Source organism: Rutilus rutilus, assembly GCF_951802725.1.
Source record: "Rutilus rutilus genome assembly, chromosome: 9".
Taxonomy (NCBI): Eukaryota; Metazoa; Chordata; class Actinopteri; order Cypriniformes; family Leuciscidae; genus Rutilus; species Rutilus rutilus.
Window position 1 is genome coordinate 1,391,769 of NC_140223.1, and position 14,980 is coordinate 1,406,748.

Below are 14,980 nucleotides of genomic sequence, written 5' to 3' on the forward strand. Positions count from 1 at the left end.
CACACTGGTGTTTTATGATGTTTAGGCCGGGAACTTTCTGCAGTGAAACGACATTGTGAAAAGTGGAAAAGAAATCTGTAGTTTATCATTAGTGATGGCGTTATGGACAGGGTTCTTGAACTGGAATTTGACACTTTGAAATGTAAGTCCTGGAAAACTCTAGAAACAGCCGTACTTCAGAAGTGCTTGAATTAGTGGAAGACGATAGGCTATATTACACAATAGTGTTTCATTTAGCTGATAAAACAATCTTTTCACACCTGTCTGATATTGATATAGGGCCATTTCGCGTGATATTGCTCATATCATTATTATGTATATGTATTATGTACATGATTTCATTCTTCAGGTTAATCATATATTCAAAGAAGAGAAATTCAAGTTTTAATAAGGAAAGCGATCATCTTTGTCATCCTTTAACCCTCTGAGGCTCTTCAAACGGGTTTTTTTTCCTTTTCGTCAATTAAATGAATGTACTATATTTTAGTTTGATAATGTTTTGTATTTAATATTTTGTATTTTTAGGAGATTTTATGGTACTAAATTATATTTGCGCTGTATTTATAATCCATTTATTGACTTTGTGAGCATAGACCCTTAATATGACATTTCCAGCTGAAACTGGTAAATCTTGAGCGCTTTAGAGCGACAGACTGGAGTTTGATCTCTTCAGAGACGACATTAGGTGTGGAAAAAGTTAAAAAATTAAAGTTACAGAATGTTTCGCGTATTGTTATGAAAAAAACACAAAAATACTATTTTAAATTTTTATATGAAATATATATTTTCAAAATCACGTTTTACTCTAAAACTGCATGAAAATCAAAGCCATAAATCTTAAAGGTTAATAACTCTAAGATTTGAGACTTTATGACTTTATTTTTGTAAAGTTTTGAGTGTTCGTTTAGGAGTTATAGGCTTTTGAGAGTGCTTTGCCACGCCCATTTTCTAAATGACCCTGTTATAGCCACCCAAAGGGTTAAGGTAAACTTTTTTGTTGATGATTATTGATCTGGAGAGTTCAGAGATTTGTACTGCACTGGATTGTTTCCGATCGGGTGAAAAACCTAGGACTAGTTCGCAGAAGTACGTTTTTTACATAGTTGTGAATATTTAATGAACAATTTGATTGACAGCAGTGGTTCTTGAGGCAAAGTTGTTCAGTATGGTTAAAGTTACCACATCCATTGCATTTGCTGAACTTTATGTGTACTATTTTTTTTTTTATTTGTCTATTTACCTTTTTAGAATTTGAAAGATAATAAAGATATTGTTTGATTGTAATCCTTCAAAACCAAAAAAGTAGTGCTTGAAAACTCCTTGAATTTCATTTTACAGTATCTGTACGAACCCTGTATTGATAATTAATCTCTTCTCCCTCTTTCCCCAGTCCCGATGACTCCCTAAGCGTGTAGTTCTGCCTCATCCCAGAGGGCTCGTGGGCGTTCCCGTCATGTCCTCGGTCCCGCTGGAAGGATCCCAGCTTGTGTCGGAGTGGCTGAACCACCTCCGGCTCGACCAGTACATCTCCGCCTTCCAGGAGTCCGGGCTGGGAACGCTGTGGGAATGCCAGGATTTATCCTCTGCTAAGCTTCAGCGAATGGGCGTGGCTCTTCCCGGCCACAGAAAGCGGATCCTCGGGAGTCTCCGCAAAATCTTCCCATCGGACACCGAGATGGAGGACGACGACGAGCGAGAGGACGACAGACCCGTCGCCAGAGAAAGAACGAAATTCGCAACGGAAAACAAGCGTTTGCCTCCCGTCCCGCCTCGTCTCATGCCTAATCGACCTCCCGTTCCCTTCACTCCTGGCTCCGTAACCACGGAAACACCTGAACGAGCCACGCCCATCCCAACTCCGAGGCCACGCCCACAACACCTTCCTCTTAAAGGGCCGGCGCAGCAACTCCAGAAGAGCGAGAGCAAACACTCCCCTCAGTCCCCTACATCCTCCTCTTCTTCTTCTTCCTCGTCTTCGGAGCGCTTCCACCTGTACGAGCAGTGTTCATCTTCCTCTCAGGGAGAAGCAGGTGCTCCTCCTCTTCCTCCGAAGAGCTACGCCGTGGGCGTCTCTAAAGAGCCTAAAGACGAGCCGGTGCCCGTGCCGTACAGACCCCCCATTCCTCCTCCTCGTGTGTCCGTGTGCACCAGGACTACAGTTCCCAGGAGCACGTCGACCGGAAGCCCTCCCGTTTTCAGGTACAACACACACTTTGTTTGGTATAGCGAACTGCTTTAGTGTGTGTACTGCTCACTATAGAGACAGAGCGATGGGTTTTAAAGCTTTTAACAGTTATAGCGCCACCTATGGTCTGATATCCATAAAAGTTTGCACGCGTGTTGAGAATCATATGTGACCCTGGTATATTTGTGGCAATAGCCAACAATACATTGTATGGGTCAAAATTATAATATAAATCATTAGGATATTAGGGAAAGATCATGTTCCATGAAGAGATTTTCCTACCGTAAATAAATAAAACATTTATTTATGTGAGTAAATGCAGCACAATCGTGAACATAAATTGACAACTTTAAAGGAGATTTTCTCAATGTTTCGATTTTTTTTTTTTTGGACCCTCAGATTCCAGATTTTCAAATAGTTGTATAGATGTGACCAAATATTGTCCTATCCTAACAGACCATACATCAATGGAAAGCTTATATATTCATCTTTCATATCATGTATAAATCTCAATTTAAAAAAAAATTACCCACGACACGTGGAACGTTTTGAGTTTTTGTTTAGGAGTTATAGGCTTTTGAGTATGTTTTGCCACGCCCATTTTCTAAATGACCCTGTTATAGCTATCCAAAGTGACCCTGTTATAGCCAACCCAAGTGACCCTGTTATAGTGACCCTGCTATAGCCATCCAAAGGGTAAAGTTAAACTTTTGTTTTATTGATCTAGACTAGAGAGTTCAGAGATTTGTACTAGACTGGTTTGGTTCCGATCGGGCGAAAAACCTAGGACTAGTTCGCAGAAGACGTTTTTTTTTTAAACATAATCGTGAATATTTAATGAACAATTTGATTGACAGCAGTGGTTGTGTGGATGTGTGAAACACCACATGATTACAGAGGGCGTAAACCTCATTAGAGCCAACTAGTGGATGATTTCTTTCAAAATTCTTACAGACCCCTGGGGTCATGAGTCGAACATGCCCACCGAGTTTCGTTCCGTTCGGCCTAGTTTAAATAGTGTGAGCAGTGTGTCAAATTGCAGTTTATTAATTGAGTGCAGTGCATTGTGGGATACAGCACCTCACACAGTGTGTTTATACTGCAATGCACATTCCCAGATTCTGCAGGAACAGTGAGAGTAGTGTCGTAGTGAACACTCATGACACTGAACGCTTTTACTCAATGCATTTGCACAATCTAGTGTTTGTGTTTCCTGTGACTGGAGGTCATTGAGTCATGTGACCCGTAGACCATCACAAGGGTCAAACGGACCAATGGAAATGAGTCAGCGCTGGGAAATGACGTGTTCGTCCAGGCAGTGGGAGTGTGTTCGGTTATTGTGATTCAGACACACACTCTTGTATTGTGATGGTGAGAGCGCCGCCCTGTGGTGTTCACAGAAACTGCACCCAGTGTTTATATAGTATAATGTGTAACTTGGAAGCCACTTTTTTGTAACTTAAAGTCCCCCTGAAGTTAATAATTGTAGCCCTTAAAACTCATCTTTGATCACCAAAATTACATATTTAAACGTTTTTTTCCCTGTAACAAATGAACAAACTAAAATGAACATAACCCCGCCCCCTGGATTTATAGATTATCAAGACAGAATATGCTAATCAATGACTAGAGGATAACTACACATAATCTACATAAACTCATCGACTAACCCTTCAGAAATGTGCTGTTGCTTCTACATGTTGTCTCTTCTTCTCCAGTCTCTCCATCTTTGTCTGACTCCGGTTTGAACATAAAAGGCTTAAGGTTTTTGAAATGTTCAGTGCGTGCGTGTGTGTGTGTGTGTGTGAGTGCAAGCTGTTGTAGCTCCGCCCCCTGTGCCGGGAGCAGCAGCTCATTTGCATTTAAAGGAACAGACACTAAACGCTGCGTTTTTGCTCACACCCAAAAAGTGTCAACTTTAACATGCGATATAAAAAATATCTGTGGAGAAGTTTGAGCTAAAACTTCACACACACACACACACACACACTTATTTTACATCTTGTGAAAAGGGCATTATACCACCGCTTTAAATTAAATTTCTGTCAAAACATGCCAATAACACACTCAGCAAAATATTGTCTGATCATCGTTATCGGCAAAATCCATATTGAGATATAACTTTTTGTCAGTATCACACACTCCTACCACATGTTGGGTTTGACCAACTTTACCTGTTTCTGCAGCTGACTGATCGCAGGTCTGAGTGAGTGTGAAACGTGTTCAGTGTTGTCTTGTTCAGGAGTGTTTCTGCACGCCAGCACTAGATGGCAGCACTTCTCTCCTCATCAGTCTGTGTGGGAGCTGCTGACCCACAATGCCATGCGAGAGCGCTTCTGCAGCTGTATTCCCACAAGAAACCAGTTTTAGTGGCTTTCCAGAAAGTCAGCCTGTGATTCATCTCCTTGAGAACTTGTGGCTTTAGATCCCCATTTCTGAGAAGTCTCTCGTCAGACATGATTTCCACCGCAATTAAGTTCTCAAATTGAAAAAATCTCATTCTTATTAATGCACGTAAATGTTTTACTTTTGGAGTTTGTTTCTCACTAATGCTCATATAGTAATGCATTTTCATTATTTTATATATAGCCTAAATATAATATATATGTAACATGTGCTTTTATCACGTTTAGATCGCCGTAATAATGATCAAAGACTCGCATGAAGTTTGAATTCTGTACAATTCAAAAATATCTTTCTTATTAATGCTTTACTTTTGAGTTTGTTTCTCAATAATGCTCGTTATTGTATATATGTATATATAATACATATAATATAAGTAAAATTTACCTTTTTTTGGTGTTAATTGCCAATAAGGATTGCTGATATCATGATGCATGACGTCTGAATGCTTCACAATTCAAATAATAGATCGTATTTTTCACATTACGCATAAAAACAATGTTTTTTTCCCCCCATTGCAATAATGAGAGTTTAGTAATGAATAATGGCACACTGCAGACACACACACATGAATGCAGGGTTAGTGTCATCATGCCCTGTGTGTCTGCATGTGAGTGTGTGGTGCAGTCGTGTCTGTGAGCATGAGAAACGGGAGGCAGAATTCAGGAAGCTCTTTGTTTTTTCAGTGTTAGTGAAGGTCTCGGCTCAGAGGCTCGCGTCTAAAAGTGTTTTCCACTTCCGTCTGTTCTCTGTGTGGTCGGCTCGCTCGCTCTCCACGGGGTTCTCCGACTCTCTCGGGTCCTCACGCTCACTGACGGGACCCTATCCCCTGGTTTATCGCTGTAGAGCGGGATTCTGCCGACTCTGATGGCCTTATTTGGCATGTTTGAGCACGTAAGTTCAATGTGGAAGTGAGTGTTTGTTGTTCTGTGATGTTCTGGGTGTGTGTGTTTTGTGGTTGTCTGTGTATTGCTGTCGTCACTTGATGTCTGTGTGTTGTGTAGATGATGTTAGTGCCCTGATGTTGTGTTTTGTTGTGAGTGCAGTGTGTGTGATTCTCTTCAGAGCCTCACGTTCACTTCCGATGGCAGTGTTTCTGAGCTGACGTGCTGCACTGTAAAACCACAGGTTCGTCTTTCTCATGGTGTGTGTTCATGTCGTTTCTTTCTGTGTGTGTGTGTGTGTGTGTGTGACGTTTCATAGGTATAAACGCACTTTTTTCTGCACAAAAACTATCAGTCATCAGTAACTTCCTCCTGATGTCCGTGGTGGCGGTGGACCGCTAGCTGGCTTCCGGGCGTTTAGCGAGAGAGCGCGACTGACCCGTTCAGGACATGCTCTGCTTTCATGCTCTGTGATGTTGGTTTGCTCGTTTCAGATGAAGGTTTGTGTTGCTGAGCATCAGTATAAAGCAGCATGAGATCGACCGGGTCGTGTTCATCACGGGGCGTTCTGCTGCGATCACTTAGCTAGATATCAGTGTTGGGTAATGGATTGATGTGGGTGACAGCAATGGTTGAGGCTGAAAACTTCTAAATGCCACATATTGACCAGTTAATCGTCTGCTCATTAATTGTCTAGTTGGACACACTTTTAAGACGTCTGATTATTCATTGATTGGCATTTTCTTTTGGTCAAGTGATGTTCTCACTAGTCGTCTTTAACACAAGGCGGTTTTTATTATTATTCTGACTCAATCCGCCAATATACTGTAATGATCCGTGGAAACGTCCATTATCGGCATGTTTGTGAAAGTTTCCGCACTTAAACCGTGTGTATGCTGTGAAAAGCATTTAGATGAATCGCTGTGTACAGGATTTCAGTGCAGGTCCTAAAGACTGGTTTAGTTTGTTGGTTTAGCCTGCGATACGGGCGGGTTAGGATATATATTTGTTTAAATGAAAGATTATACATAATGTCTTGTAGAATAACGTGCGCTTATGAATCAGTCACAAAAAGAGAGTGTTATTTATCCCAAATAATAATAATGATTTTGAATTCACATCGATAGTTTCTTTTACGTATTCGTCACTTAAAGTGCAGGAACAGTAGGTCGTGTTTATAGGCTTGAAACTTTAATCTGTTTTGTTAATCCGTTAACTTTTAACCCTAAAAGGAACCGATGAGAATTATTCGTCAAATTCAACAAAAAATTAGGCTTTCTCAAGTCAAAATTTACATTTTTATCTGGAAAGTCTAAAACAGCTGTGTAATATTACTCCAGTGTAAATCAGCTGTTCTCTATGTGGATATACAGTAAAGTGTGATTTATTCCTGTGATCAAAGCTGAATGTTCAGCATCATTACTCCAGTCTTCAGTGTCACATGATCCTTCACACATCACTCTAATATGAGGATTTGATGCTCAAGAAACACTTATGGTTATTATCAGTGTTGAAAACAGTTCATATTTTTGAGGAAACAGAATTTTTGATGAATAGAAAGTTCAATAGGACAGCATTTATTTGAAGAATAGTCTCTTGTAACATTATACATGTCTTTACTGTCACTCTGGATCAATGTAATGCGTTCTTGATGTTTTTGTTTATTTTTTTAATATCTAAAACCCATAAAAAATGAAAGTCTGAGAAGTCAGCTTTGCCGTTGACACAACAATAAACGGACTATATTTAGAAATAAATACAAATAGAAAACAGTTTTTATCACTGTATTTCTGATTAAATAAATGCAGGCTTGGGGAGCCTTCTTTTCTAATTTTCAAACCTCTTGAAGTGTACTTGATATTGGTAAATTGCTGTCGTTATAATATCCAGGCCATTTTCAGTGATCTTACTTCATAAGATCTGTACCATCAGATATGGAAAGGCTTTGTCACAGGCTCTGGTGGGTTGAAGGTCAAACTCCCAGAATGCAGCGGTGTCTGTTTTCACAATGACATGTAAACTAGTGAAACTTCAGTCATCTCGGTCAGTCTGCGATCTATAAAAGGATGTTTGTATGGAAGCAGCTGCTGTCACATGCTGAGTAATCACACTACTGCCTGTTTTAGAGACGCTTCACTGCAGCGTTGGGTGAAGTTTGCTTCAGGGCTGTCAAAAGTACCTGTACTTCTTGTTTACATTTACATTGTTTCTTTCAGCAGACGCTTTTATCCAAAGCGACTTACAAATGAGAACAACAGAAGCAGTTCAACTAACAATAGGACAACAGTTTGCAAGTGCTATGGCCCTTCCCAGTGTAGACTAACACAGTACATAGAATAGAAGAGAAAGTGTTAGGGTGTATTCACACCAGGAAAGTCACTTGCTTTGGTACCAAATAAAATGTTTTCTTTTTTGTACGGTTGGCTTTCACACTGCTCTTTTTGCAAGTGAACCAAACTGTGTAAACAAAACCACACGTGTGCTAAGGTCATCCATTCATTGGACAGGAATTCTCAAGCCGGGAAAAGCAGGAAGTGCACAAACAGGCTCAGTATGGAGATATTTCGTAATGCAATATTTGTTCTTTTACTGATTTGGTGTTATTCTCTACAAACGCAATATGAAGAATCTAATGAGCATCATATGACACAATGTCGTCTATACGATGTTGTAATAGGATTTTTAAACTACCGTTACATTATATGATCATGCTCCTATTCATGCAAATGCTTTTAAACCATTTAAGCGCGATAAGACAAAAGAGAGCGCTCTGTGAATGTCCTGATGCGCACACGACACGTAGAAAGACACGCAACAGTATCGTGTGCACACACAGCGCGCCGGACTGTGTGTGAGACCGCTTATATCCCCTCTCCTTCATCCATTCGCTGAACACATCAGTATTTTTATGCGTTATTTCCAGCAGTTGGGTCGGTTCATGTTCACACCGTAAACGAACCGTACCAGAGTTGGTTTGGAAGCGGACCGAGACCACCTCTTCAGCCGGGTCTCGGTTCGGTTGTTTGGTCCGCACCCGAGTGCGATTGCTGTATTCACACCTGCCCAAAAGATCCGCACCAAGGAGGGAAACGAACTTGAGTTCGATTCAAACGAACCAAACAAGGCAGGTGTGAATACACCCTTAGTATTAACGGATGTTACTGCCGGAAAAGATGCGTCTTCAGCCGTTTCTTGAAAGTGGCAACCAGTGCAGTGTAGTGAGGAGAGGAGTGAGGTGTGCTCATATACCGGGACCGGCTGATTGGTGCCGCTTTCAAGCGCACTCATGAAAAGCATTGAAGGTTTCTGTTTACAGTGTGTTTTTGCAGGGTTGAGCTTTGTAGACGTATCTGTTGAGCGCATGAACTCAACGACCAAACAGAGGCTTTTAAAGGGGTGTATTATGCCCTTTTCACAAGATGTAAAATAAGTCTCCGATGTCCCCAGAGTGTGTGTGAAGTTTTAGCTCAAAATAGCGTTTTTGTGTGTGTCCCTTTAAATGCAAATGAGCTGCTGCTCCCGGCACAGGGGGTGGAGCTTCAAGAGCTTGATGATGAATTTATGTAGCTTATGTGTGGTTATCTTCTAGTCATTGATTAGCATATTCTGTCTCAGGGGGCGGGGTTATGTAAATTGTAGGGTTTGTGATGTCACTAACCCGGGAGGAATGTGGTGTAGTCTCTACCGGCCGTTTGTTGTAGTCCTTAAAAAGCGATTTCTGTAAAAGCCAATATCTCCCTTTGCTTTGAGCTCTGAGTGTCGTAACTTTGCAGATGTTGTTTATGCTCAAACAGCAACATTACACAACATTACACACTAACTAAAGTTAGAAAAGTGACATCATAATCAGCCCCACCCTTACGTTAGTCAGAATCAGCTGGTCTGGCAGAACTCATGCTGAACAAAAACTGCCGTTCGCTTCTGATTCTGACCAAATGAAACACATCTGATTGGTCCTTGAGTTCATTCGCTCCCCCTGCAGATCGTCACCTCAGATGATCACATACGTCTTAGCCGGGACAAAGATTAATTTCATTCAAAATATTTAAAATGCAGAAAAACCCCTGCAAGAACAATGAAGTTTGACTAGTATTGGTACTGTCACACCGCTAGTGATTGTCCTGTTCATCTGTAAAGCTGCTTTGAAACGATCTGTGTTAAAAGCACTGTAAATAAAGCTGACTCGACGGATTCTCTTGCAGATCCTGTAACGTTCAACAAGTGAGAGTAACAGTTAAAGAGTACATGCATCTGGCTCATTTTATATCTTGTTATTGTCCTCTTATGATGAATCCTCATTTGTACGGAAATATATATTTATGGTTGATAAAGTCCAGGAATGCGAGAATGAAGTCATATTTTGAAAGAAATCTTTCAGTTTTTGTGATGATTACATGAAATTGTTGTTTGATTTGAGGATGTGAAAGCAGAACGGCTCAGTCTGAATGAGTGTCTTCAGCGTTCCTTGTGCTGGTCTTGGGTTATCTAACCTCAGTGATTTCAACTCTCTGGATTTTCCTGAGTCGGCGGAGAGTTTCAGAACCAGCAGAACTCAGTCGACTCTTAGAAATGCAGCGGTAGTTTCAGAGCTGAAGGTCAAGTCAAGGGTTCATTCATAACTCTTGCAGATGTTTTGTTTTTTAAATCTCTCTCTCTCTCTCTCTCTCTCTCTCTCTCTCTCTCTCTCTCTCTCTCTCTCTCTCTCTCTCTCTCTCTCTCTCTCTCTCTCTCTCTCTCTCTCTCTCTCTCCCCCTCTCTCTCTCTCTCTCTCTCTCGCTCTCGCTCTCTCTCTCTCTCTCCCCCTCTCTCTCTCTCTCTCTCTCTCTCTCTCTCTCTCTCTCTCTCTCTCTCTCTCTCTCTCTCTCTCTCTCTCTCTCTCTCTCCCCCTCTCTCGTCGGTCAGTTGTTCTGTCGGGTCACAGGAAACTTCATTGTTTGACCGTCCGCATGCACCTGATCTTTAACACACATGAGAAAATGTGTTTCCAGTCTGATAAACCTTGAGACAAATGCTGTTCATATACTGAAATAAACCTGTGATTTCCTCTAATGCCTGCAAATGTAGGGTGAATGCCAAAGTGCCCAAACCTACCCTCTTTTACACAGAACACTTCTTTGCGGTGTTTTGTGTGTATATAACTTGTGTTTGTGTGTGTATATATATATATATATATATATATATATATATATATATATATATATATATATATTAGTATTGTCATCATTTACTCATGTCGTTCCAAACCCATAAGACTTTCATTCATCTTCGACACAGTAATTAAGATGTTTGTAATGAATTCCAAGAGGTTTCTGTCCACGTAACCAAAATTCTGAAGATCCATAAATGTGTCATAAAATGAATCACTATGATTCAAGCAAGTTGTGTGAAGAGATATGATCGCTTTATATGATGAACGGATTTGATTTAGGCTTTTACTCACATATGAACAAACATCACATATGCCACACATAATAGATAGATAGATAGATAGATAGATAGATAGATAGAATGAATAGATAGGATAGATTAGATAGATAGATAGATAGATAGATAGATAGATAGATAGATAGATAGATAAAGCAATAGATTTTAAAATTAATTGCATGCCATTTAGCAACACAAGTCATCAATCTTTTATTAATAATATCAGCTGTGTGCAACAAGTAGAGTAACGATATAACAGAACTTTCTGAGCGAGTAAAACAAGCGCTGCTTTACCCCACAATTTTAATTAGTCAAGTAAAGTGAGTAGTAATTCAGCACTTGTGGCTCTTTCATTAGAATGAAATAAAAGAATGTAAATTTAATTGATAATGCAACTGTAGCAAAGTTCAAGTTCAGGGAGGAAGGAGACGACAACTTTAATTATAAAACAAACATAAACAACAAAGTTAAAAGAGTGGCAGCAGCAGATAAGCATAACATTAGTAAAACATTAATGAATTCTCTCATCCATGAACATGGTTTCTGCCCGAATCCCGTCGGATTGCTTTCCATCGACTGTGGAGGTGAAGACTACAACTCCCATGAGTCCTTGCTCATTCCCAGCGTCATCACGTTACGGCTTCGTTATTGTTTTGATGAGTTTATGTAGCCGATGTGGAGTTAACTATCTTCTAGTCATTGATTAGCATATTCTGTCATGATAATCTACCATGAAACTGTGCCTTAAGGGATTGTTCACCCAAAAATGAAAATTAGCCCATGTTTTACTCAGGATATGACTTTCTTCTGTCAGACGAATACAATCGGAGTTATGTTAAAATATGTCCTGGCTCTTCCCAGCTTTATAATGGCAGTGACTGGCCATTTCAGTTTTGAAGTCTATAAAAGTGCATCTGTCCTAGGGGTGGGCGATATAGCCTCAAAATTATATCACGATATTTCAAGAATATTTGCGATAATGATATTTATGACGATATAGAAAAAAAATTGACAATTTTTTTTTAATACATTTATGTCACCTAAATGTTTGCTCACTCATTGCGTTTTTACAATTGGGTAATTTTGTTTGAAAGAGTTTACACAACACAAGGAAGCTTGATTTCAATCTTTGAATTAAATTGAAAAAAGGAGCAAAAAATATATACAAAATAATAAAAATACAAATAAAGAGAGAAGTGTTTGGGCAGGTCTAACACTAGTATTCAGAAATACTACAGAAACTGAATAAGGTAATCAAATGTAAAATAACACTAGTCCTGAGTCCTGACTAAATTAAATACATAGGCTATTAATTCTGATTCCTTACAATGAAAGCTATCTTCATAAGTGCATCTATCCATCATAAAAGCGCATCTGTCCATCATAAAAGTGCTGTCCATCATAAAAGCGCATCTGTCCATCATAAAAGCTCATCTGTCCATCATAAAAGTGCTGTCCATCATAAAAGCTCACCTGTCCATCATAAAAGCTCATCTGTCCATCATAAAAGCTCATCTGTCCATCATAAAAGTGCTGTCCATCATAAAAGCGCATCTGTCCATCATAAAAGCTCATCTGTCCATCATAAAAGTGCTGTCCATCATAAAAGCTCACCTGTCCATCATAAAAGCTCATCTGTCCATCATAAAAGCTCATCTGTCCATCATAAAAGTGCTGTCCATCATAAAAGCTTACCTGTCCATCATAAAAGCTCATCTGTCCATCATAAAAGCTCATCTGTCCATCATAAAAGTGCTGTCCATCATAAAAGCTCACCTGTCCATCATAAAAGCGCACCTGTCCATCATAAAAGCTCATCTGTCCATCATAAAAGCTCATCTGTGCATCATAAAAGCTCATCTGTCCATCATAAAAGCTCATCTGTCCATCATAAAAGCTCATCTGCTCATCTGTCCATCATAAAAGCTCATCTGTCCATCATAAAAGCGCACCTGTCCATCATAAAAGCTCATCTGTCCATCATAAAAGCTCATCTGTGCATCATAAAAGCTCATCTGTCCATCATAAAAGCTCATCTGTCCATCATAAAAGCTCATCTGCTCATCTGTCCATCATAAAAGCTCATCTGTCCATCATAAAAGTGCTGTCCATCATAAAAGCTCACCTGTCCATCATAAAAGCTCATCTGTCCATCATAAAAGCGCACCTGTCCATCATAAAAGCTCATCTGTCCATCATAAAAGCGCATCTGTCCATCATAAAAGCTCATCTGTCCATCATAAAAGCTCATCTGTGCATCATAAAAGCTCATCTGTCCATCATAAAAGCTCATCTGTCCATCATAAAAGCTCATCTGTCCATCATAAAAGCGCATCTGTCCATCATAAAAGCTCATCTGTCCATCATAAAAGTGCTGTCCATCATAAAAGCTCATCTGTCCATCATAAAAGCTCATCTGTCCATCATAAAAGCGCATCTGTCCATCATAAAAGCTCATCTGTCCATCATAAAAGCGCATCTGTCCATCATAAAAGCGCATCTGTCCATCATAAAAGCTCATCTGTCCATCATAAAAGCTCATCTGTCCATCATAAAAGCTCATCTGTCCATCATAAAAGCTCATCTGTCCATCATAAAAGCTCATCTGTCCATCATAAAAGCTCATCTGTCATCATAAAAGCTCATCTGTCCATCATAAAAGCTCATCTGTCCATCATAAAAGTGCATCTGTCCATCATAAAAGCTCATCTGTCCATCATAAAAGCTCATCTGTCCATCATAAAAGCTCATCTGTCCATCATAAAAGCGCATCTGTCCATCATAAAAGCGCATCTGTCATCATAAAAGCTCATCTGTCCATCATAAAAGCGCACCTGTCCATCATAAAAGCTCATCTGTCCATCATAAAAGTGCATCTGTCCATCATAAAAGCTCATCTGTCCATCATAAAAGCTCATCTGTCCATCATAAAAGCTCATCTGTCCATCATAAAAGCTCATCTGTCCATCATAAAAGCTCATCTGTCCATCATAAAAGTGCACCTGTCCATCATAAAAGCTCATCTGTCCATCATAAAAGCGCACCTGTCCATCATAAAAGCTCATCTGTCCATCATAAAAGCTCATCTGTCCATCATAAAAGCTCATCTGTCCATCATAAAAGCTCATCTGTCCATCATAAAAGTACATCTGTCCATCATAAAAGCTCATCTGTCCATCATAAAAGCTCATCTGTCCATCATAAAAGCTCATCTGTCCATCATAAAAGCTCATCTGTCCATCATAAAAGCTCATCTGTCCATCATAAAAGTGCATCTGTCCATCATAAAAGCTCATCTGTCCATCATAAAAGCTCATCTGTCCATCATAAAAGCTCATCTGTCCATCATAAAAGCGCACCTGTCCATCATAAAAGCGCACCTGTCCATCATAAAAGCTCATCTGTCCATCATAAAAGTGCATCTGTCCATCATAAAAGCTCATCTGTCCATCATAAAAGCTCATCTGTCCATCATAAAAGCTCATCTGTCCATCATAAAAGCGCATCTGTCATCATAAAAGCTCATCTGTCCATCATAAAAGCTCATCTGTCCATCATAAAAGCTCATCTGTCCATCATAAAAGCTCATCTGTCCATCATAAAAGCTCATCTGTCCATCATAAAAGCTCATCTGTCCATCATAAAAGTGCATCTGTCCATCATAAAAGCTCATCTGTCCATCATAAAAGCGCATCTGTCCATCATAAAAGCGCATCTGTCCATCATAAAAGCGCATCTGTCCATCATAAAAGCGCATCTGTCCATCATAAAAGCGCATCTGTCCATCATAAAAGCGCATCTGTCCATCATAAAAGCGCATCTGTCCATCATAAAAGCTCATCTGTCCATCATAAAAGCGCATCTGTCCATCATAAAAGCGCATCTGTCCATCATAAAAGCTCATCTGTCCATCATAAAAGCGCATCTGTCCATCATAAAAGCGCATCTGTCCATCATAAAGCTCATCTGTCCATCATAAAAGCTCATCTGTCCATCATAAAAGCTCATCTGTCCATCATAAAAGCTCATCTGTCCATCATAAAAGTGCATCTGTCCATCATAAAAGCGCACCTGTCCATCATAA

The 14,980-nt window shown here is 39.8% G+C and overlaps 1 protein-coding gene across 4 annotated transcripts in view; it reads left to right on the forward strand.

The window, feature by feature from the left end:
* The window catches only part of arap1 (ArfGAP with RhoGAP domain, ankyrin repeat and PH domain 1), a 100,278-nt gene that overhangs the window by 14,423 nt on the left and 70,875 nt on the right, over window positions 1-14,980 (forward strand). For 2 of the 4 annotated variants that reach the window (XM_084420070.1, XM_084420071.1), the window contains exon 2: window positions 1,391-2,199. In XM_084420070.1, the coding sequence (XP_084276196.1) occupies window positions 1,454-2,199 (746 nt within the window). In that variant the 5' untranslated portion in view covers window positions 1,391-1,453. Of the gene's footprint in view, window positions 1-1,390; window positions 2,200-5,249; window positions 5,483-5,588; window positions 5,717-14,980 lie in introns of those variants that run through there. The other 2 variants (XM_084420072.1, XM_084420073.1) reach the window with 2 other exon arrangements.